Source organism: Prionailurus bengalensis, chromosome E4 (assembly GCF_016509475.1).
Source record: "Prionailurus bengalensis isolate Pbe53 chromosome E4, Fcat_Pben_1.1_paternal_pri, whole genome shotgun sequence".
NCBI lineage: Eukaryota > Metazoa > Chordata > Mammalia > Carnivora > Felidae > Prionailurus > Prionailurus bengalensis.
Window position 1 is genome coordinate 43,088,665 of NC_057360.1, and position 25,053 is coordinate 43,113,717.

Here is a 25,053-nt window from a genome sequence, read left to right on the forward strand (position 1 = left end):
TAGGAAGTGTAAGAAGAGAACAAGGTGAAGAAAATCCTCCCAGATGTCATCTGGAATGGGGGGCGGGGGGAGGACATGCCACTTGAAGGTATAAAATGGTTAAAAAATAATGTCCAAGTTATGAAAGAAAAGTACCCATTTATAAACTTTGCTTTTAACCTGATTTTTAAAGTAAAACTTCAAGCACGGATGAAAACCGGCAATAAAAATATAGCCCCAACTGCCTCAGAACAGACGAGCAATTATGCGATATAAACTCTCCTGGATGCTACATTGTTAAAAATCAAATTTAAACTTTATACAGTTCAGTAAGATAAAAAGTTTATCTGGCACTTTTCAGATCTCTCAACATAAAACGTAAAAACTTCTTGAATTGATTTGTAAAAAAAAAAAAATGCTCGCAGCAGAAGAATGTACTGCGCAGGACTCAATACCATGCCTTTATCACATTAAGGCCAGCTTCACTGATTGTTCCCATAGGTACCCTGACCAATCTACTTTTAGCCATTTAAAAACGAACACAGCATTAACATTTTAAGCCTTAATCACGACAGGAAAAACTGGTTTGATCATAAATCAATAGTATTAATAATGGGCACTCCAGATGACTAATGAGGTACATTACACTGATTATCTGAGGTCAGTTAATGTTTCTGGATCGTCTTCATTTATGTGGATAGACCAAAAAAAAAAAAAAAAAAAAAAAACAGGGCGCCTGGGTGGCTCAGTCGGTTGAATGTCTGACTTCGGCTCAGGTCATGATCTCGCAGTCTGTGAGTTCGAGCCCCGTGTCGGGCTCTGTGCTGACAGCTCGGGGCCTGAAGCCTGCTTCGGATTCTGTGTGTGTGTGTGTGTGTCTCTCTCTCTCTCTCTCTCTCTCTCTGCCCCTCCCCTGCTCATGCGCGTGCATGCTCTCTATGTCAAAAATAAATAAAAACATTAAAAAAAATTAAAAACAAAAAACAACCCACACACAAAGGCTTGTTGAGGTATCAGGTAACAACCCAAAACCACAGCAAGCAATAATACTATGAGCAAAATAAAATAGAGAAACAGTACAAGAGAAGAGCTCCAGGCTATTTAAAAACCTGCCCCAAGGATCTGTATTATTTTGCTGCAACATAAAGGAATCGCCAAGAACAGAAAATTCACAGAAACTGAGCTCATGATGAACAGCTGTCACCGGTACCTCCCAGTGTCAGCCAAAGCCAAGGCAGTCTAAGAAAAACTGGATATTAACTTTCAAACGTTACCTTAGTCCGCTAATAAGATCACAAAGAATAAGAAAGAATATCCAAGTAGCTGTCTGATTTTAGCAGGAGTTCATATATCAGCCTTTGAAAGACTGATCATTTAAAAAAAGAGAGAAGAGGTGGGATAGGGAGTCTGGGTGGCTCAGCTGGTTAAGCGTCTGACTCTTAACTTTGGCTCATGTCATGATCTCATGGTTCCGGAGATAGAGCCTCATATCAGGCTCTGCACTGACAGTGACGAGCCTGCTTGGGATTCTCCCTCTCTCTCAAAAATAAGTAAATAAACCTTAAAAGAGAGAGAGAGAGACGAAGTGGGGAAAAAAACCTCACCCCCTACCAAGCATTCAAAACAATCGGATTCAGGAGGTGGCTCAGAGGTCTGGGACAGCGGTGTGGCCACACGCAGGGAAATCGACATGGTGCCCGTGTGCCCCCAGAAGCAGCGCCTATGCTCGCTTTGGCCTTCGCCACCCCCACGAGACCCAGGTACATACCAACTTCTTCATGCCCACCATTACAAGAGGCCTTTAGACCATGTGTGCGACGTGCCACAACTCTGTCACACTTGGCTACTGATTCTGTTTACTGCCGAGAAGCCCTAGTTCTTGGGCAGTCTTTGAGCAGTCACACAGCAACAAGGACCCTGGTGGTTCTGCTCAATCTCAAGTTTCTGTTCTGAGGGCTGTACTCTGGAGAGAATCTAATAAGGTAATTTAGGGGAATCACAGAGATGGCGTCGACGATGTGGATCTGGCCTTTCCAAAGAGTCCAAAGCTCACTCAGGGCTACCATCGCTAAGTAAGCTTCACTGACGGGTCCTCCTTCATCACGGAAGGCATGTCTTCACGGATGTGGGTCCACTGAAGCTATTTAACACCAATGAGCTGTTTGACAGGGAAGAATTTTCTGTAGGCCCAAGTTCGAGATGGCCAGATCATTCCTATACAGGTCTATGTGTCTTCTAATCTTCCCTCAAAATGCATAATCTCCTGTTGCAACACGCAACAGGCTATCAGCTTTATCAGGACCAGTTAGGGCTTATCGAATAGCTTCATCAGTAACTGGTCAACTGCACATTTTAACAAACAGTGGCCATTTATCTACCTTGAGCAGCAACACAGCCTGCACCTGTAATCCTTTCAAACAATTTGGCTCTGATGCAAAAGTAGGGCCCTGGGGGGAGAGGGGAGATCCGCAAAGCTTGGCTCTGCAAATACAATCCTCCCACTGAATTGATTTTTGAAGACGCTTCAACCTCAGGCATCTGGATCAGGTTTCGTATCTTAGTATCTCCTGAAAATCTACAATGACCGCACATCGCTTTTTATGGAACATCTCTGAGGCGCGGAAGAACACAAAACTTGAATGCCAAAGAGGTTTTACCTCAGAATCCCACACAAAAGATCCAACAGGCTGTCCTGAAACTCAAGAGGCCTCATGGAGTTGTCCCCATTCTCCCCCAGATGCGCAGCCTCCATAAAGACCCAAACCACACCGCAGCCAGTCCGTGAATTTGGGTGCAGCCTTCTGAGGAAGTCTTGGGAGCAAACCACAATGGCCGCCTTTGAGGTTTTCTAAATCCTGCTCCTCAGCATTCTCTGGTTTCATCTGGCCATTGCGGTTTGGGAGATTTCCATTCAGGAAAAAGTCAAGGAACGGGGCCAGAGAAGAAAGGCGAAAACGGGAGGAAGGAAGTGTAGTTTACGCGGGGAAGTGTGAGCTGCACAGTCATGAGAGGCTGGTGCAGTGTTTGCATCATCTGAGCAATTGTTCTGTCTGCGTGATGTCAAAAGACCTATCATCCCCCTGGCGTGGAAGTCCCCTCTAGTCCTTCTACAGGATAAAGCTGTAATGGGGCACCTGGGTGGCTCAGACAGTTGAGCGTCCGACTCAGGCTCAGGTCATGATCTCGAGGTTCACGAGTTCGAGCCCCACATCGGGCTCGGTGCTGACAGCTCGGAGCCTGGAGCCCGCTTCGGATTCTGTGTCTCCCTCTCTCTCTGCCCCTCCCCCGTTCACGTTCTTGTCTCTCTCTCAAAAATAAATAAACATAAAAAAAAATTTTAAGGATGAAACTGTTAGAACAGCTGCCTCTATTTAAGGCTGATCAACTCGAGCACCTACTAAAAATAATGTAGAAAATAAAAGTCCGGTTTACAGCCCCCCCGCTATTCCGAGATACAAGTTCTAGCCTTTAATGAGGTCACTACCTTATTTAACCTTCTCAGCACAGTGAGTAGGAATTAACTTCTAATAGGCTCTAGATAATGGTATCCATTCTTGCCAGGAGCTTCGAAACACTAACTTCTACTACTGAAGCATGTATTACACACATACTTGAAAATGTCACTGCAAACCGTATTCAGTATTTTGAGAAGTTTTGAGAATTTTAGGAAATAAAAATGGCTGAGCAAACTTTTCGACATTTGATTTTGACTCTCGTTTAGACATTTTTCAAGTACATCTGAGAAACAACACTGCTGTTGTACTCTATGCCGTAAAACCGAACAGTGGTTCACGGGGTCTGTGACAGAAACCCAACCGAAGAAAGGCCAGGGATATTTACCTAACTGCTAGTGATCAGATCAACTATAATTAAAAGTGGAAATCACTGAGTTATAGAAAGGGAAATGTGAATTTTCAAAAACTTTTAAGTGGTTTATTTGCCATACACCGACTATTAAAAAGCAAATGATTAATTACTGGCAGGTTTTGAAGAAGCTAGGAGACTATGTCCTAGAGTATTTCAATTAACTCCGTATGTCTGGCCACATTTTACATCAGCCTCAAGCATTTCAGCTCGTTAGGCCAGAGAAATCTATTTAAAGGTAAACCGTGTTTTTCTGTAGTGGCCACAGCTTGTACAAGAACTAGGCTATAAAAGGATCGTTTGTATTTACATGAATCAATTACTGGCCTGCAATCTTTGTTGGCAATGGCCATGAAACTCGTCCCGGCTATCTTAAAACACATACAGAGAGAGCCTTCAGTGGACTGAATGTAGAAGTGGTAACTGATCCCCAGTGAACAACACAAATAGCGCTGTTGGGGAAACAATGCTGTCAGTGCCACGCGTTGGCTGTGAAAACGGAACATCTAAATCTAGCGCGTGAGGCGGAATACTCAAAGTGAGTAATCGAGTCTGCTTCAGCTTCTCTACGGAAGAGAACTCATGTTCATCACGATCAACTGACTGAAGGTGTACCTCAGACAAGGAACTCTGTTCCACGTTGTAGTAGCGTGTCACGCCAGCACAGCTGGGGTCACACGCTGGAGTTAAAATTTTAAAGCCAGAGGATGGGGCAGGTGCCTGACGCACCAGACAGTTAAGCGGCTGACTTCGGCTCAGGTCATGATCTCGCGGTTTGTGAGTTCGAGCCCCGCGTCTGGCTCTGTGCTGACAGCTCGGAGCCTGGAGCCCGCTTCGGATTCTGTGTCTCCCTCTCCCTCTGCCTCTCCCCCACTCACCCTCTGTCTCTGTCTCTCAAAAAAATGAATAAACGTTAAAAAACAATTTTTAAAAAAAAATTTTTAAGCCTGAGGAATAAAATCTGAATACAACCACTGACAATTTATCAGCCCTGCCTCTGAGTCTCCTGACCTAGCCACAGGGAATCTAGAGCATTGCCCGCACTAAGGCGATGATCATACACACGTTTTCCAAAACCCAGTCATGTCTGAATAGAAATGGACTCTAATTTGATTACTATTTTCCAAACAAGAGACCATCTGGCCTGCATTCGCAAGTATCTGACAGGAAATTAAGATTGTTCTCCATCCCCCCAAAAATTTCCTCCCTCAAGCAAAGTGAGAAAACTCAGTAAGTTTCAAAGGCTTAGGAGTTAAGAAGCTACACAGATATGGTTGCGGTCTTTTGTGGTAATCTCATCCTATTTGGAAAACCATCTCACCTTCTTCCTCAACATGACGGGACTACTGACAGCTTTGTCACTGCTTCTGGACTATGGAGAGAGAGAGAACCCCCACCTCTGGGATGTGAACAGTTTAAAGAAAGACAAAACGCTACAAACAGCTAGGGCTGCATAAAGCAAGCTTTATACACTTCTGGTTATCTGTCTGGCTCTTTCATTTCAGGCAAAACAAAACAAAAACCTGGAAGCAAACACAGGCAAAGAAATGAATTAAACCAGGGGTTCTTACCCTTTCGGGGCTCACGGATTCCTACAGGAATCTGATGAAAGCTATGGGCATCTTTCCCACAAAAATATTCACACGATGTTTTGCATATAATATCAGGGGAATATAGATCCCCTGAAACCTATGTACAGACCCAAGGTTAAGAGCCACTGAATTAAGCCAAATCTGGTTTTGCCTGCCCTTGGCAGCAGCCTGAAACTCAGAGAATGTCTGCCACTGGGAAAAGGAGAGAAGGAGGGAAAGAACGCTGCAGTTAAACGGAGTCAGGGGCTGTACAAAGCAAGGCCACGAAGCAAGCCAGACAGCGCTCCCAGTGTGTCCTTACCTGTCAACGGCTGGCTGAGCTCCGCCTGCACTTTACCCTTCGCTGATCCTTCCAGAGGTAAACCTCTGTCCCCTTTGTAGAGTTTCGGTTTAAATGGAGAATCTTTCTCTTTACCTTTTGATCCTTTAGGCCGGCCTGCTTGCTTCTTCTTGGATTTGCCATCCCCCTTCACACCCAGTAGTGGATGGACTTCTGTAAAAGGACAGAGAGGCACGGAAAGGGATCCACACGCCGCCCATCCCAGCACCCCAACCAGACACGCGCCGCACGCTGTGACTACCCGGGAGCAAAGAGTGTTGCTCTCGGGTCCCAGATCCATGAATACAAGGAGGAAAGTTTGCTCTCACTGATTCTAAAACTACAGAAGAGTGTGGCCGCTAAATGGGAAATAGTTGCTTGACCAAAGAGCACAGATGGCCTGTATGGTTCATCCAATGGCAGCTCTACACCAGCGAGGTAGCTGAAAAACACACTGACGACATATCGCATGCGCCAGGCCAGGGATGCACACGGGCACACCGGCACGTGAGAGCAGAAGGGGAATTGGACTTTGGAACCAGACAGACCAGGGCAACGATACTGACTACGCCACTGCCCAAGACCTTGGGCAAGCCCCTTGACCTCTCAAAGCCTAAAGTTTCTCCTTTGTAAAGCAGAAACAGTGAAACAACTTGCAGAGTTGATGCACAACTCAGCAGTGATCAACAAACACCACACTGCCTGGAGCAAGCAGGCATACTCCACCCTAGGGAGACGCACGGCTGCACAAGTCACTCGTGTGTGCTCAGCTAGAAGAGAACGGATGGCATTCGGGAGTAAACACACGCACGCACCGTCCAACCTATCCCCCGTCCTATCCCAAGAGGCGATGATAAAGGCTTCCGGAGTCCCGACTGCAAAGGTAGGCAGGAAGAATGCAAAGATTATCCAGGCCTGACTAGTACTTTACCACCTAGTGACACCACTCCACAGGGAAAAAGAAGAATGGTGTAATGAAGCACTCTGAGCCAGATGTCAGGAGATGGAAAGCTGTCACTTAGGCCAAGTACTAGAAGGCATAATTTCTCTCATTTAAAAGAGAAGCAAAAGAAGATGAGATCATTACCAAGCTGGAAGGCGCGATTAAAAAGAAAAAGAAAGGAAAGAAAAGAAAAGAGAAAGACTCATGGGAAATTTCCTTCAAGGTAAAATCCCTCAAATAGGAAATGACCAGACTGCGCTGGAGAGGAAACAGTGATGTCTGTTCGGCAACAGGGGCAAGACGCAGCTCTTACCATCATTGGGTACTCCTTGAAGTTCTATATTGGTTGTTTTGGGTTTCTTCTTAGGTGGCTGGGACCCATCTGCTGAAGACTGCCTCTTCTTCTCTGAACTAGCCCCTTCATCCATCAGGGAGGTTTGGACCGCATCCGGTGGGGGGCCATAAGGATTTTCTTCCGGATCTTCTACCTCAGGGGCAATGGGTAAATATAATAGAGCCTTTGAATCTTCCAGCTCTTCATCACTATTTGGAACAGGATCAGCCAAGGGATTGGAAAAAAGAGGAGACAGTTGCTTAAACCATGAACCCTTCCTCTAGGGCAGAATCACCTATATTAACCATAAGCAACAGGTATGGATCTAGAACTTTAAGAAAGCCAAGATGAGTTAAGGGACATCTGACTATACCGATAATAAAATCAGTCGTAAAAATAAAACAGCATAAATGAATTATTTCAGTTTTTCTTAAGATTCTTTATCAGGGGAACAGGGACGGGATTTCTTGTACACCAAAGACATTATCATTTTGAACTAACGAACGAAGGCTGACAGAACAGCCAGGAGGAGGGGGAGCAGGAGCAGCAGCACCCTAGGTCTCACGTGCAGAGGTGGCTCACCTGCTACAGAAGGCGGCAATAGGGTCCACACTGGTGACATCCACTTCCTCATCCTCTGCAGCATCAGCCCCTGCAGGAGAAAAACACAGTGGAGGTATGAGAAGAAGTATAAAACTGCTTTTTCCTTGCAGCCTAATGATAGCCATACACTAAAATTCCAGAGAAACAAAGAAGGAAAACCAAATAGTTCAGTATACTTAACCATTCAACAAACATATGCTGAATTTCCACCCCTATGCCGAGCACTGCTAGGTGCCGCATGTAAATCCTCATTTAACCATGTGCAATTAATCAGGAAGCACACACAGAAATGGTAGGAGTGCTGTGGAACCCTAGGAAAAATGAAAAATGCCCATGGAAGCTCTCCGTCAGTGCCTACCACCGAAAGACTTGAAACACTGTCAAAACTGTGTGAGCTTGGGGCGCTTGGGTGGCTCAGTCGGTTGGGCATCCGACTTCGGCTCAGGTCATGATCTCACAGTCCGTGAGTTCAAGCCCTGCGTCGGGCTCTGTGTTGATAGCTCAGAGCCTGGAGCCTGCTTTGGATTCTGTGTCTCCCTCTCTCTCTGCCCCTACCCTGCTCATGCTCTCTCTCTGTCTCAAAAATAAATAAAAACATTTAAAAAAATTAAAAAACACAAAAAACAAAAAACTGCGTGAGCTTAAAGAAAAAGAGACTGCAGTCAAGAAATCTTACCCGTCTGCTCAGGCTCACTCTTATCTTCATCTTCAATATCAAACTCTGATTCCCTTTCCTCATATTCTACATTTTCATCCAACTCCTTGAAGTCTGGGGCAAATGCACTCCAATTTTCCTACGCCACAGACAAAATACACTACTTAACCACATGAGACAGCAGCAGTCTACGAGCTACACGTTACTGATATAAGTGAAAGATCGGAGGATGTAAGAGATGCAGAACTCGGAGATCAAACCTGGCAGATAATAAAAATCAGGTATCTGTAAGGTTTTATTATCTTAAGGTATTTCGATCTTAAACATTCTCTTATTAACCAGAGTTCTTCCATAAGAACCGTCATCTTTAATCTTCTTAGGATGAAATGATCAGGTAAAACGTTAACATTTCTTAGGGGTATGCGAATTACAAAGTAAAGTAAAGGTATTCAAAATAAAACCGGGAAGTAAACCAGAAACTAACTGAGCTGAAAGTAAGAAGAGCAAAAGAGAACTCTCTCTCAGGTGAGTAACAGAAAAATACAACAGGCTTTCTCTCTGAAAACAGAGCTAGTAAATCAGCTTTGGGCTAAATCTCTCCCACCAAAATAAAGCAAAACTGCATCTATATTGAATTAAGTTACAAGAAGCACATGCAAAAGAAATTCAACAGGTCATTTTTAGCTTACTAACTGTAAGGTTCTTGGATATAAAGAAAGGGTGTCTAGCTTCAAAGCAATTAAACCAGAAAAAGACTTACTACTTGATTTTGTGCCCAGATAGATACCACTCCACTTGAAATGGATGCTATGATGGGTCGAACAGGATGCCACTAAATTTAAGGAAGGAAAGAAAAATCGGCTCTAAGAATGGATCCGAGATGATGTGTTGCACGTCAGTGACGACAGCAACCTCTCCTTTTACTCACAGCTACGTCCAAGAGGAGCTCTCCTCTCGTGCCATGGAGAATCTTCACCAGGTTGCCAATGCTCTTCTCCCAGATGTACAAGGCGTGCTGCCGGGCTGAACCGGCCACTATGTATTCTCCATCCCCGGAGAAACAACATTTCTTCCACGGGGTTCTGAAGGACAAAGAAAGTACCCAAGGAGAACCAGAAGCTGAGCCCAGGTCATGAACTATCCCGTGGTCTCCCAGGTTGTGAGACGTACCTATTTACCAAGTCCTGTAATTTCTGCATAGGTTCGGGCTCTCCATCTCTTCCGCAAGTTAAGATTTCTCGGCCATCATAAACCCGGATTATCCGATCTGCTGTGTTAATTAAAAAGCAACTAGAGAAAGGATAAAAATATCAACACCGGAGGTCAGAAATCTGCTTCTGTTAACATTTTCCGTTACTACCCGTTACTTAGAACAGTACCATAAGACAACTAATAAACTGAGAAGAGACTCAGTGATAGGCTAGAGTACTTATGTATTTACCTATCACCTTCCAAACCAAAATATAATTTGAAGTGAAAATATGTCATATACTCTGCGTGTATCCCTGAACCCTATATGCACCAACTAATCTTCAGTGTTTGACTGCAATCCAAGACCTCTAAACTGAAACCAGCTTGCTGAATTCACCAACTGATAGATGTATGTGAATACTTCATTTTCCTGGCCTGTTTTGTACATAACGTATTCTTCCTAATGAGTTAATAAACTAAATCTGTCATCTTAAAATGTTCAAATTTTTACTATAGTGACGCTGGAAATCTAACATAGAAGTTATCTCACTACCTTCTTACAGATTTCACCAACCTTTTCTTAATTCAAGAGAATACTGAACATCAATGTCCTCAAAGTACACACGAATGGTCCTACACAAAACAGGAGGACTGTCACCTCTCTTCCTGACACTGACAACCTGATTCTTGTCGTTTCTGTGACCTACCTACTTCTAGCTGGGTAACCAAACTTACCAGAAAAACACCTGACATTAAAAAGGTAAACAGACTTTATGTAAATAGAACGTATGTTCAATTACTATGTGAATTCTGTGACATCGATTCTGATTATAGGAAGAGCTGACTTTGCCCAGTGCTTACCATGTGCCAGACACTGTAGGTCTAAGCACGTACCACCCAGATATCTTTTCTGTAAAAGGACTGCCCGACAACCTCCAGAGAAGGAAGAAGTGACTGCTGGTTCAATGCGGAACATTCTATGGACTTAAGAACCAGATACTGACAGTCTGATTACTTGTTAAGTAAACTTTCTTAAAAATGTACACGTAATATACACAAAAACTGTGAATCTCAATGTATGTTTGCATTCTACTCACTTTTAAAACTGTCCCTAAAAAGACAAGGTCTCACCTCCCCTTCCGGGCAAACTCTATTGACTTAATAGCTGTGGTATTGCTTGTTCCAGTTGTTACTCTGAAGGAAGCAACAAGATCCTGAGAATCTGTTTTTAGGACCAAAATCTAAAGTTGAAAGGGAAAAAAGAAAGTTAAGTATTCTGGAAACTTCGAGTAATTAGATCTGGCTTCCATTTCTAAAGCTGGGTAGAAATATAAACATTTCTGTTCTCGTGTATTGAACCTGATTAACGGGTACCGCCTTTTAATTCTTCGAATAAAGGACCGTGTCTTAACCTTTTCTTAAAATAGAATGTTTAGTGTTATTCACAACAGTCAAAAGGTGGAAGCAACCAAAGTATCCATCAACACACGAGTGGGGACACAAGAGGTGGTGCATATATACGATGGAACCGTATTCAGCCACGAGAAGGAGGGGAATTCTGGCCTGCGCTGTGCATGAAGGAATCGTCAGGCCATCAGGCTAAGTGATATAACTTCAGGCCATCAGGTTAAGTGATATAAGCCAGGCACAAAAAGACAAATACCGTATGAGTCCACTTACAGGAGGTACCTAGCGTGGCCAAATCTAGAGGGACAGAAAGTAGGGTGATGGCTGCCTGGGGCTGGAGAAGGAGCAAGGAACAGAAGTCCTTGGTAAACAAGTGGCGTTTCAGTTCTGCAAGATGAAAAAGGCTCTGGAGCTACATGGTGATGATCGGTACACAGTAGCGTGAATGTCCTTAATATCACTCAACTGTACACTTAAGAATGGTTAAGATGGTAAGTTTTACGTTGTAATTTATGTTGTGTGTAGTTTACCACAGTTTCCAAAAATGGCCACGTTCTAAGACAGTCATGAAATTACACTAGCCTATATGTCCCAATATTGATCTCCCTCTCGCGCACGCGCGCTCGCTCTCTCTCTCTCTCTCTCTCTCTCACACACACACACACACACACACACACACACACACACACTGCCTAGGGGCACTTGGGTGGCTCAGTCAGTTAAGCGTCCAGCTCTTGACTTCAGCTCAGGTCATGATCTCATGGTTCATGAGTCTGAGCCCCGCAACGGGCTCTGTGCTGACAGTGTGGAGCCTGCTTGAGATTCTCTCTCTCTTCCTCTCTCTGCCCCTCCTGTGCTCGCTCTCTCTCTCAAAAATAAACACACATTAAAAAAAAAAAAAATCAAGTTTCCTAATGGAACTACAAACTCTAAGCTTTTAAAAGGGACCTGAAAGCCCAGCTAAACCTGCCTTCTACTCCACAAAACCATACGTTAAGCTGGCCTGAATTATACAAGATTTACAGAACCAGGCATTAAAACATTTTCAACAGATGTATTCTACTTTATGCTATGACTCTTAACTTTTATAATTGAGTAACAGCCCCTCATTACTAGCATCCAGCAAAAGGCCCTTCCACCCCTTCCTAAGGCTGAATTAATCCCTCACCACGCTAAATCAAAAGAACAGAAATTATTATGAAGGCATGAGAGGAAAACAGGCTACATTTGCCATCGGCAGGAGACATGCGTAGTCCAGGGATAAAAGAAACGTCAAAGGAAGCAAAACAAGTAAATATGAACGACTGATGCTTATTTTGCTAACTTCCAGGCTTACCTTTCCTTTTGCATTTCCTGTATAGATATACTCCCCTCGCCTATCAAAAGATGCAACCACGTTCAAATCGGAGTCATCGTCTACCGGCAGAACAACATGCTTGGAATCTGAAAGGGTCAACATGACAGGAGCAGATTTCATGGGACACACGAGAACCTTGTTCCTGTTTAAAAATATGAATAGTACATTGGCTGTTGCTTTGGTATCAGAAGGCTAATTCTCTTGCCCTTTTCCCTGATGCCTGTCACTACCTTCATCAACTCTCCCAGCCCAAGCAAATTTCAAACGCGGAAAGGCCTAAAATCTAAGTGTCTAATAACAGGGAAACAAAAACAACTGAGTACAGCAACAGGATGTAATCATTAAAATTAAATATGAAGTGGCAGCAAACTAGTAGAAATATGTATGCAACAAAGTAACTAACAAACTAAAACCATGTAAAAATACACATTTACGTATAGCACGGTATGACAAGCTTTATACTTAAAGAGACCTTGACTAATAGAGAACCCAGAAAAATGAAAACAGTTATGTTTGGGTAATGGAATGGTGGGTAACTCTTTTTCTTAAATGTAGTTGGAATACTGAACTATTTCCGCCAAAAGAAATTCAAATAATTGGCAGGGGTAGGGAGGGACGGGAGGCGTGGAAAGCTCCAGGTCAAGGACCCGTTATTATACTTATTCCTACCTCTGCCTGCTTCCAACGTCTTAATATTGGCCAGTTTTTAATTATAGAGCACTCACTCTCCTTAAAATCTATTCAGGAGAGCCAACCTAGACAGAGACATTATTTTATGTAGAAGGTTTGAAGAGATGTGTACTTTTGCCTCCTACAACCTTAAACTGAAATTGTCATGAGCCTGGAGCTAGTCCATACAGAATCAGACCCTGCCCCAGGAAAGAACAGCGCAGATTAACATACTGATCTCGTGGATGGTACTGGACTTTTAAGATGGGTGAAGGGAACCGAAACCTCTGGTCACAGTCGCCTGAAAGGACATCCCACTGTGACACTATGTTATCAGTAGAAGCACTCACGAGCTTATGACCATCTCGACTCCAGCTGGAGGGGGAAAAAAAAAAAGAATTTAGCACATATTCTAAGTTAAAGTACACTGTAGCGCTCTCATGGATAAAAATGCAGAGTCACACACACCACCCTGGCTGCCGGGGTCAAAAATATTTCCTTTTTTAACATGCACTCAAATCCACAACAAGCTTTCCCAACTAAGCAATAAATAAGAACGTCTACATGACATCTTTATATGTAGTAACAAAAGCTCTTAATAGCTCAAGATAACACTACAAGTGGCTCCAGGAAATAAAAGACTCAAATATTTTAGAAGAGTCTACAATTTGCTAGCCCTTAAGTGTTGACATAACAAGTATTTTTCCCCCTTGGGGGAGGGCAGAGAGTATCTGAGCTTTCTGAGGTTGTCTCAGAAACAGCACCATCACAGTGTAAACAAAACAGTAAAAATAAGTATCTGCTGGGGCGCCTGGGTGGCTCAGTCGGTTAAGCGGCCGACTTCGGCTCAGGTCATGATCTTGCGGTCCGTGAGTTCGAGCCCCGCATCGGGCTGTGTGCTGACAGCTCAGAGCCTGGAGCCTATTTCAGATTCTGTGTCTCCCTCTCTCTGACCCTCCCCCGTTCATGCTCTGTCCCTCTCTGTCTCAAAAATAAATAAACGTTAAAAAAAAAAAATTAAAAAAATTAAAAAAAAAAAAGTATCTGTTATTTAAAATAACTAAAAAAGGAATCCTGCTAAGTATAGCTAAACGCCCTGGACAATACATATAAAACAAACAAAAAGACTCTGAAAGGCAGAGAAAGAGAAAGGACAGACTGGCTAGAGACTACAAGATATGAGGAATGCCACAACAGAAAGTTCCCTGGATTTTATTTTGCCTTATATATCCCAGACCGAGTGATGGAGAAGCCAATACCCAGTAATACCAATGGAATCACACAAATAAAGCCTCAAGAAGAGCGTGCTTTCATGAGCCAAAGGACCAGGAAAGGACAGCCCAGAGAGACAGAAAAGTTTTAGGCAATAATTATCCCAGCAATCACCATTCGAAAAACTGCAGCCCCACCTCCATCCCAGTCAACGAGGTCTAAATAAAATCTAGACCTCCACTCTTGCCTGGGTATAGCAAGGCACCCTTCCCCACTAACTGTGTTGGTGTGAGATAAAGCTCAGTGGGCCGCCAGATTGTAATGAGGATTCCCACTGCAGTGTAAGTGGAGGCCACATGGGGAACAGGAGGAACAAGACACTCCTATGCTTCCCAGCCAGGATGGAATCAGCCTAGGAGGCCAGTGGAGAGGCTGAACTTCCAACCCCACCCAGCATAATGATGCCAGATGAGAAGCCTGGACTTCTAACCCATCTGGCAGTTAACAAGATGGCACCCTCTCTTCTCTGTGGATACAGTGTCAGAGGCGGCCAGCTAAAACACAAGATTTAAATAACCTCTACAATCTCAAAACACAATACCCAAAATGTTCAAGTTTCAAATGAAAATCACTATCAACCCAAGAACAAAAAGCAGCTCAACTTGAAGGACAAAAGACAGTCAACAGATGCTAACACAGAGAAGACGCACATGTTACAATTATCTGACAAGAATTTTAATAGTCATCATAAATATGTTGTAACAAGCCATTATGAAAATGCTTAAAACAAACAAACAAAAAAAACCCCAGAATGTGTCAGCAAAGAAATAAAAGATATAGAGAAGAAGAGCTGAAATAGGAAGTTTATTTTTTTTTAATTTTATTTAAAAAAATTGTTTGTTTTTGAGAGAGAGCGAACGCACACCCGTGCACACACACACACATGCACACAAGTAGGGGAGGGGCAGAGAGAGGACAGAGGATACAAAGTGGGCTCTGTACTGACAGCAGCGAGCTCGATGTGGGGCTCGTACTCATGAACCATGAGCTCATGACCTTGACCAAAGTCGGGCACTCAACTGACTGAGCCACACAGGTGCCTCTGAAATGGGAATTTTAGAAGTGAAACACACAACTAAAATAAGAAACCCAATAGACGGGTTCAGCAGCCAATGGAGAAAAAAGAGGAAATAATCCATTAACTGAAAGACAGAATAATAATTAGCCAATCTGAATTAGAGGAAATAGAGACTAAAAAATGAACAGAGCTTCAGGGATTTGTGGAACTACAATAAAAGATCTACTATCCACACCATCAGAGTTCTAAAAGAAGAGAAGAAAGAAGGGGGCTTCAGAGTATTAAAGAAATAATGGCTGGGGCGCTTGGGTGGCTCAGTCGATTAACCATCTGACTTCGGCTCAGGTCATGATCTCACAGTTCGTGAATTTGAGCCCCACATCAGGTTCTGTGCTGACAGCTCAGAGCCTGAAGCCTGCTTCGGATTCTGCATCTCCCTCTCTCTCTGTCCCTCCCCTGCTCTCACTCTGTCTCTCTCAAAAAAATGAATAAATGTTAAAAAAAATTTTAAAAAAAGAAAGAAAGAATGGCTGACATTTTCTCAAATTTGGCAGGAGATATAAAACCTACAGATTCAAGAAGCTGAGCAAACAAACATCAAACAGGGTGAGCTCAAAGAAATCAACTCCAAGACAAAGAGACAAACTTCTGAAACCTAAAGACAAAGAAAAAACAATCCTGAAAGCAGCAAGAGAGGAATGACATTTTACCTATGGGAACAATTCACATGACAGAAGATTTCTCATCAGAAACCCTGGAAAAAAGTAGAAGGAATACATTTTCCGAGTGCTGGAAGAAAAATACTGCCAACCCAGACTCTATTACCAGCAAAAATATCCCTCAGGAACAAAGAGGGAATCAAAACATTTGTCACCAGAAGATCTACCCTAAAAGGATGATTCAAGGAAGTTCTCTAAATGGAAAGGAAATGGTAAAAGAAGGAATCCTCGATCATGAGGGAAAAAGAACAATGAAGAGAGTAAAAATATAGGTTTATAACATCCATTTTTTTCTCTTTAGCTTTGATATTTGCGACAAAAATTGTAATACTGTCTTACGTGGGTCTCAAAGCATACAGAAGAAATATTTATAACAATCATACATGAAAGAGGGTAAACAGAGGTAAGGTTTCGACACTTCACTTCAACTGGGAAGATGTCAACAGCCAGTGGATGGTGATAAATCAGGCGTACACAACTTAATACCTAGTATCCACTCAGGTTACACAAATATCCTGCAGCAGTTCCCACTTTTTTATTTTTTAATAAAGTTTATCCATTCATTTTTGAGAGAGAAAGAGGAGAGCAAGAGCAGGGGAGCAGCGGAGAGAGACAGAGAATCACAAGCAGGCTCCACACTGTCAGCACAGATTCCAATGAGGGGCTTGAACTCATAAACCATAAGATCGTGACCTGAGCCAAAGTCAGACGCTTAACCAACTGAGCCGCCCAGGCACCCCTACAGCGGTTCCCTCTTTTCCATGGCAGATACAAAGACCCTGCAATGGATGCCTGAAACCATTAATAGTATTGAATGCCACGTATACTGTGCTTTCCTATACACACACACCCATGATAAAGTCTGATTTATAAATTAGGCACAGTAAGAGATTAACAATAACTAATAATAAAATAGAACCATCTTAACAATATACTGTAATGGAAAGTACGTGAATGTGGTCTCTCCCTCTTGAAATCTCTTAATGTACTCTACCCACTCTTCTTGTGATGATCTGACATGATAAAACGCCTGTGTGAGGGCAGGAAGTGAAAACGATGTAGGCGCTGTGATGAAGCATTAGGTTGCTACTGCCCTCCTGACAGTATGTCAGGAAGAATCATCTGCTTCCTAACTGCGGTTGACCACAGGTAACTGAAACCACGTAAAGGGAAACCACAGGTAAGGGGGACTACTGCAGATAAAGTGGAATTCTAAAAAATGTTCAAGAAACCCACAGGAAGGTGGCGGCGGGGGGTGGGGGGAACAAATGAAAAACAGAAGGGACATACATACGTACATATATAAATAAGTAAAATTTAAACAACAAAAAAGAAAAACAGAAGGGACAAAGAAACCCCAAACCAGTATTTCTCCAAATTTTGCAAAGAAGAGAGGCTGCTACCGAGGAACTTAGCAGGCAATATACCTCTGTGGTTAAGAACGCAGGTTCAACAGTCAGACTTAACCTGAAGCCTACACATTACACATTCTCGCTGTGTGATCTTAGTCAAGTTCTACACCCTCTCAGCTTCAATTTCCTCGCCTATAACACGGGAGCAATATTATCTACCTGGCAGAAGACTGTTGACAGAATTAAGATCAGTATATATACAGTTCTTAGCTCAATGACTAGCACATGACAAGTGCTCAAAAACCATTAACAATTATTTGTGTCAGAGACAAGATGAATGTATTCCCAGACCTGGGACTGAAGGGGACAGGGAAGGCTGGGGTAAAATAAGGAACTGAATATAAAGGGATCAAGAGCAAGTCTGCATACAAAAGGACTCTCTCCCACCAGCTCTAGAACACCTGCAGTCTAACCCCTCAGAAAGACAAGCAGAGGACCTTTCAGAGAACGTGAACATAAAAAAAGAAGAGGTTTGAAGACGCTCTTTTGTTGAGGGTTCCTAACAAAAAAACCAGCGATCCACCCCATTTCAGTGAAGGGTAAGAGAGTGAGCTAAACTTGCAAATACTGTAACAGCATGTCCCTGGATAATTTCTGAAATTAACAAACCAAGACAAAGATACATGTTAATTAGAAATATGAAGATAAGTATCAGAAGAAATAGACAAAAAAATGAAAGCACAGAGTGGGCTGGCGTGGGGAGAAACAAGGGACAGCTTTTATTGTTGCTCTTGTGAGCCTTGTAGCACAATCTGACTACAGAACTGAGTGCCAGTTCTTCCATTTTTTCTTTAAACCCTTTTGTATTATAATATCCTTTTTTCCCCCCACTGCAACCTTGTATTTCTGTTAAATTAGAGGGGGATCCAATTTTTAAAATTAATTTAAAATTAATCATTAACTAAAAATCTTTAATTTAAAATTAAACTATAAACAAGTGAAACCTAAGAGAGGGTCTCCCATTAAAAAAAAAAAAAAACAAAAACCAACAACAATATATTCTACAATTCCAAATTCTACAAGGAGGTACAAAATCGGAAGCTGGGGGGGGGGGGGAACAACCGGAAGCTGGGAACATAGCAGTAACATGGCAGACAAGGTTCATAAATCACAGCACTTACCATCTCACAGGAAGGTACTCATAAAACAAGTTATTTGCAATAAAATAATAGGAGACACGCAACCATGATGTCAAACTACCGTCCCCCCCCCCCCCCATGAATATCTTCATCCAAGCCAGAAATCTGAGGATCCTTTTAATCTCCCACTTCCCTCATTCTCCGTTGTCTGCTAAGGACTAGGACTCTTATTTCTGTCCATTCTCCATCGGCAGCACTCAGCTCCGGTCCTACCACAACCGTGCTCATCATCTCTAGCCTGGATCCCTGGGCTTTGCTTATCTTCATTCTCTGTCCCCTTCAATCTCTTTTCCACGGGCTATTTTATTCTTTTTTTTTTTTTTTAACCTTGTTTTTATTTATTTTGAGAAAGACAGAGCCAGCAGGGGAGGGACAGAGGGAGAGGGAGACAGAATCCCAAGTAGGCTCCGCACTGTCAGCGCAGGGCCCAATGCGGGGCTCGAAGTCATGAACCACGAGATCATGACGTGAGCTGAAATCAAGAGCCAGACACTTAATCAACCAAGCCACCCAGGCATCCCTTTCCACGTGCTTTTTTTTTTTTTTTTAATTTTTTTTAACATTTATTTATTTTTGAGACAGAGACAGAGCATGAACGGGGGAGGGTCAGAGAGAGAGGGAGACACAGCACAGAGCCCGACGCGGGGCTCAAACTCATGGACCGCGAGATCATGACCTGAGCTGAAGTTGGACGCTTAGCCGACTGAGCCACCCAGGTGCCCCTCCACGTGCTTTTTTATAGAGGTTTTTAAATTCATTTTAATTTTTTTTAGAGATTTTTTTTTTTTTTAAATAAAAAGCTCATCGTGTCGTTTTCTTTCCTACAATATCTTAATGACTTCACGGTTACCTACAAGGTGAAGTTCAAACTCACAGTATGGCACACAGAGTCCTCTATGGGGATCTGTTTACTGGCTCTTGCCGTACCCCATCCCCCGCACCACAATCCAGCCATCCTGAACTACCTACAGCTCCCCATCGTCCTGTGCTTGTCTGAAGCTGATGTACCTGTGCCTGTGCAGCGTCCTCTGCTTGGACTACAACTGGCAAACACCTACTTATCTTACAGGTTTGAAGTTAGAAATTATCTCACCTAGGAAGCTTTTCCTGACCATTGTTCTCAGTACGTGGGTCATTTCCTCCTTTGCCTCCACTAAATCTCAAATACAGTTCTTGTATAGGACCCATAAAGCTTCAGTACTTGCACGTGGTACGTAATTCATGTTCAGTGTTTGCTGAATGAATGAATATATAAGTGAAAAAGTTTATGCACAAAGACATTCACTAAACATGTAGCAGAGAACCAAAGAATTGTTAAATAAATTACAGCTCATCCATGAGAACATATATAGCCATAAAAAAAGTGTTTAGAGGCTATGTAAGCAGGAAATTGTCTGGACAGGGTTAGGGAGGAAAAAAGCAAAATATAAAATAGAATACATTACAATTACAAATTCTGTTCTCTAAAAACCATATATAGTGGGGTTCCTGGGTGGCTCAGTCGCTTGAGCATCTGACCCTTGATTTTGGCTCAGGTAGTGATCTCCTGGTTCGTGGGTTCAAGCCCCGCATCAGGCTCTGCGCTGACCACGCAGAACCTGCTAGGGATTCTCTCTCTTTCCTGCTCTTTCTGCCCCTCCCCAACTCGTGCACACACACACTCTCTCTCTCAAAATAAATATACTTAAAAAAAAACTATATATAGAAACATACTAAAATCTTTACAGTAGTAATACTTGGGTAACAGAGTACTATGGGAGACACTAATTCTTTCTGTTTTGCTATATTTTCCGTAATGTTCTACATGATTATATATTATTTTACAATAAAAATGTATGTATATTTTTTAACAGGTAGGAGTGCTAAGATTGGGATGAGGCTGCACAATTCCGTGAATATATACAAAACCAGTGAATTGGGGGCGCCCAGGTGGCTCAGTCAGTTCGGTGTCTTGACTCGGTTTCAGTTCAGGTCAGGATCTCACGGCTCTTGAGTTCAAGTACTGCATCAGGCTCTGCAGTGACAGCATGGAGCCCGATTGGGATTCTCTCTCTCTGCCCCTCCCCTGCTCATTCACCCACTCTCTCTCAAAATAAACAGATAAACTTTAAAAGAAAAAGAATACCAGTGAATTGTACACTTTGACTGAGTGAATTGTATAGTATGTGAATTATACAGATTTTAATCAAGCTATTAAAAACAGACGCATTTATTTCAATATTGCAAAAACACAACAACAGAAAAATACGAAATGCGAAGGAAATGGAAAAGCTCTAATGGATCATCCAGGCTGGTCCTCTCATTCTGCATAGTAGAGACAAGTTTTGGCCGAAGCTAGTTCATTAGCCGTCAAACCTAGACTGGGATTCAGGCCTCCCCACCATCCAGGGCCTTACAATGTCGCTGCCACTTCCATTTACACAAAAGGAAATATGTCACAGTTCCATTAGATCTGATGAGGTACTTGGGGCGCCTGGGTGGCTCAGTCGGTTGAGCGTCCGACTTCGGCTCAGGTCATGATCTTGCAGTTCGTGGGTTTGAGCCCCCCATCGGGCTCTGTGCTGACAGCTCAGAGCCTGGAGCCTGTTTCAGATTCTGTGTCTCCCTCTCTCTCTCTGACCCTCCCCCGTTCATGCTCTGTCTCTCTCTGTCTCAAAAATAAATAAACGTTAAAAAAAAAAAATTAAAAAAAAAAAAAAAAAAAAAGATCTGATGAGGTACTGTTTTGGGTCCCAAGTTCCGTTAGAAGAAGAGGTGCCCTACAACAAAACCTTCCAAAGCAGATACGGTAGTCTCCAAGGGGAAGAAAGAAATCAATGGGCATTTATTTATATTAGATTTTAGCTCAATCTATTTGACAGAAAAGCTGAACTACAATTCAGTGAAGGAACAGACAGTGATCAGTGGAACTCCTGGAACTCAAGAACCTGGACAAAGCTGCAGTAGAGGATTTCCAAGGTTCCCTCCTAATCAAGATTTTCTATTCTAAACCAAAGGTCAATATCACCAACAGGACTACAGCCGCCATCTGTAAATATCTCATCTCAGTCCTGAAATAGTCTCAGACAGGGCCTGATTTGGATTCACAAGTACAGGCAGTCTCTCCCCCACAAAGGTGCTTCGAGGACAGCACGGGTTCAAGGTCTACAGACACTAGGAGAAACGGTACTACTAATGAATGAATACTTAAAACTCTAAATATTAAAATACCTAGTAAAATGAGATTGGCAATTACACAGCTGGCATTCGTCCCCCTAACTCAACTCATATTCCACATATCATGTTAAAATTCCTTACCATAAAGAACAGACAGGATGGATGTGTGCACTAATTATTTTAGCGATGCCTCTCGTCAAGAAATCCCAGATGACAATTCGGCCATCGTTACAGCCAACTGCAAGCAGTGTGCCCCACCTGTTAAAGGTGCAAGTCAGGGCCATGCTGATACAATCCAAAGTTCCATCGGCTTCCTAAAAATTAAAACAAATACAAGAATATACACAATAATATCCAAGTTATTTCTTCAAGGTTCTCTCTCATCTATGACACTTCTGTTTAATTTACATTACGACACATACCAAAATAATCTCTGTAAGTGTTCTTACACTTATTAAACTAGACAGAACAAGGAAATATTTATAAAAGCTAACAGAGAATGTTTAGAAACAGATGTAATAAATCTCATACATTACCAGTATAACTTTGTGCACATTGCGAGGGGCAATTAGGCAAAATATAACAAGATTCATTAAAAGAGTCATGGTACTGACCCAGTTATCATAGTTCTTGAGATTTATTTCAAGAAAAATAATGTAAAACAAAATCACTAGAACAGCCTGCCTGTGCAACATCAGGAAAGTCAAATACATTATTTTATACTCCTATCAAGCCATTTAAAATAATGACTATGATGACTAAAATAATGACTAAAACCATAATGACTATACTGAAACGCATTCCAAGTATTACAAAATATTTTTACATTTAAAAAAGCGTAAAGCACACTCAGAGCACACATGTTATTACTGCGCAAAAACACTGATTCAAAGTAGAAAAACACAGAAAAAAATCTAGGTACAGGTGATGGTACAGTTTATGAAAAATGCTTCCAAGTATTTTTTTTTTAATTTACTGGGAAATGAACTATTTAAGATTTACAACATTATGGTGAGGTTTTCCACCAATACTGCCTATTTCCCCTCTCCTCGAAATAAAGCACCGAGTTCCTTATTATAGCAAAAGAGGTACCACCACACTTAATGCTGTCCAAAAAAAAGGGGGGGGGGGTGAGGGGATCAAGCTACATTTTCCACCCAAACACAAAAGCTAGCCAGTTACCATATTCCTAAATTCACAGTAATACTATACTCTTACCTCTGGATAATTCTGCCCAAAGGACTCTGCAACAAAGCAAAGAAAGAGTTCATGGAGCATGTGCAACACGTGGAGGGACCCCTCCCCCCCGCCCCCGCTTAGGGCTGGTGGATGCAGTGGTTCGCAAAGCGTGGACGGGGAACTGCCTGGACGGGCCAGGGACTTCAGGGGGTCACACTTATTTTCATTATCAAACCAAGATGGCATTTGACTCTTTACTCTCAATATCGCTTACGTTTACAGATGACTTGCCCTGAGGCCCCCCCATCAGTGATATTGCAACAGAGTAAATGCAAAAGTAGATGCGAGAATTCTGCCAACTTCTACTTAGGCAAGCATTAAAGACAATTTGTAAAATTGTAAAACCATGCTATTATTCTATTTTTTTTTTTTTTTTTAGAAAATCGCCATTTTTCATAAAAATGTTACCTATAAACGTAATGGGATTTACTGGTAATGGGGTTATCGTGGTTATTTTTAACTACAAACTTTAAAAAAATCCAGTCTGTCAAACGTCTCTTATCCAATGAACTCTCTAAAGCCTCATTCATAGCAGCCAACCAGCACTGACCATTTACCTTCCTAAGAATGACATTTACGTTGTAACATAATCTGGTAGTTGATTAAAGATGCAATTCTCTATATGAAGTTCTTAAGCATACAACATTTGGGTGCCAATACCCCTGAATGCTTTTCCTGTATGAAATGCTGCATCCACATGGGAATAACAAACATTTCGAGCTACAGAGGATGGCATGATTACCGCCTGCTTCTCCAAATTTTCACGTCCACAGCAACACCGTCTTTGTCGGCATTTACTTATACAATTACCTAAGTATTTCCTCATGGTGGCTTTTAAAGTACACTCTGAGAACTACAGGTCCATGAAAGTTGTTTCACAGGGCACTCAAGTAAGATTTCATTTTTAAAAAAAAGAAGCCCAGTGCTTTGACAAAGAAAAGAAAAAAAAAAAGTTTGGAAACCAGTTCTATTACATCCTGTCCTTTAAAATAATTGAAAACCAAAGACTGAAAACATTAAAGCTAATCAAAACACAGGCCCTACAGTAAAGAACACTGAGAGGGATGAAACTAAAGGTAAATGTCCCCAGAAGGTAATTATCTTGATTATCTACTGTGAGCCACATTTACGGTGGCTGACTGCATTCAATTATGAAAGAAAAGGGTGAACTGAAATGATGAAACCAGATCAAGAGGTTTTTGAAAGAACTTTTCTCAAGGTACCAAACTAATATGTGTAAGTAATACAGCAATGTGTAATTAAAAAATGGTAGTTTCCGGGGCGCCTGGGTGGCGCAGTCGGTTAAGCGTCCGACTTCAGCCAGGTCACGATCTCGCGGTCCGTGAGTTCGAGCCCCGCGTCGGGCTCTGGGCTGATGGCTCGGAGCCTGGAGCCTGTTTCCGATTCTGTGTCTCCCTCTCTCTCTGCCCCTCCCCCGTTCATGCTCTGTCTCTCTCTGTCCCAAAAATAAATAAACGTTGAAAAAAAAAATTAAAAAAAAAAAAAAGGTAGTTTCCTCCCTGCAACCCACTCAGCAAGGAACAAGTTTCCATATGTTTCTATATGCTTATTTGTATAAGCAAATCTATAAGCATATATTTGTATAAGCATTCATATATTTACAGCTGTTTTTTAAATAAAACATGACACATACGATGGGACTTGCTTCCTTTAACAATGTAACCTATACATCTTTCCGAATCAGTAAGATAGAAGATCTATATTCACATGGGTGAGAAACAAACCAAAAAAAAGTATTTATCCAAAAATTAAAAACAACACAAACAAAAAACCACAATCTGGGAATATGAAGTACTCTGGAAGGAGCAGAGTGTGACCTTCTGTGTTGTGATAAGGGAAAACCACATACAAGATTCTGAGAAAGTCCAGAATCCAGGGATCATTTTAATGTCTGATTACCTCTCAACACAGACCACCCCTTGTATTTCTGGTTTATGTTTTTCGGGTGGGTTTTTCTTCTTTGAGGATCATCCTAGTTAACAGAATAACAATAAGGAGTTTAAAGGAGCACAACGAGGGGCGCCTGGGTGGCGCAGTCGGTTGGGCGTCCGACTTCAGCCAGGTCACGATCTCGCGGTCCGTGAGTTCGAGCCCCGCGTCGGGCTCTGGGCTGATGGCTCAGAGCCTGGAGCCTGTTTCCGATTCTGTGTCTCCCTCTCTCTCT

The 25,053-nt window shown here is 42.4% G+C and overlaps 1 protein-coding gene across 2 annotated transcripts in view; it reads right to left on the reverse strand.

Moving 5' to 3' along the window:
* The window catches only part of RBBP5 (RB binding protein 5, histone lysine methyltransferase complex subunit), a 36,206-nt gene that overhangs the window by 2,699 nt on the left and 8,454 nt on the right, over positions 1-25,053 (reverse strand). The window contains exons 2-13 of one of the 2 annotated variants that reach the window (XM_043569254.1): positions 22,848-22,873; positions 21,771-21,943; positions 13,148-13,288; positions 12,224-12,386; positions 10,612-10,721; positions 9,460-9,579; positions 9,218-9,371; positions 9,050-9,121; positions 8,311-8,428; positions 7,614-7,683; positions 7,011-7,240; positions 5,737-5,928 (exon numbers count right to left, since the gene is read on the reverse strand). In XM_043569254.1, the coding sequence (XP_043425189.1) occupies positions 5,737-5,928; positions 7,011-7,240; positions 7,614-7,683; positions 8,311-8,428; positions 9,050-9,121; positions 9,218-9,371; positions 9,460-9,579; positions 10,612-10,721; positions 12,224-12,386; positions 13,148-13,288; positions 21,771-21,943; positions 22,848-22,873 (1,569 nt within the window). The remainder of the gene's footprint in view (positions 1-5,736; positions 5,929-7,010; positions 7,241-7,613; positions 7,684-8,310; positions 8,429-9,049; positions 9,122-9,217; positions 9,372-9,459; positions 9,580-10,611; positions 10,722-12,223; positions 12,387-13,147; positions 13,289-21,770; positions 21,944-22,847; positions 22,874-25,053) is intronic. The other variant, XM_043569255.1, reaches the window with a different exon arrangement.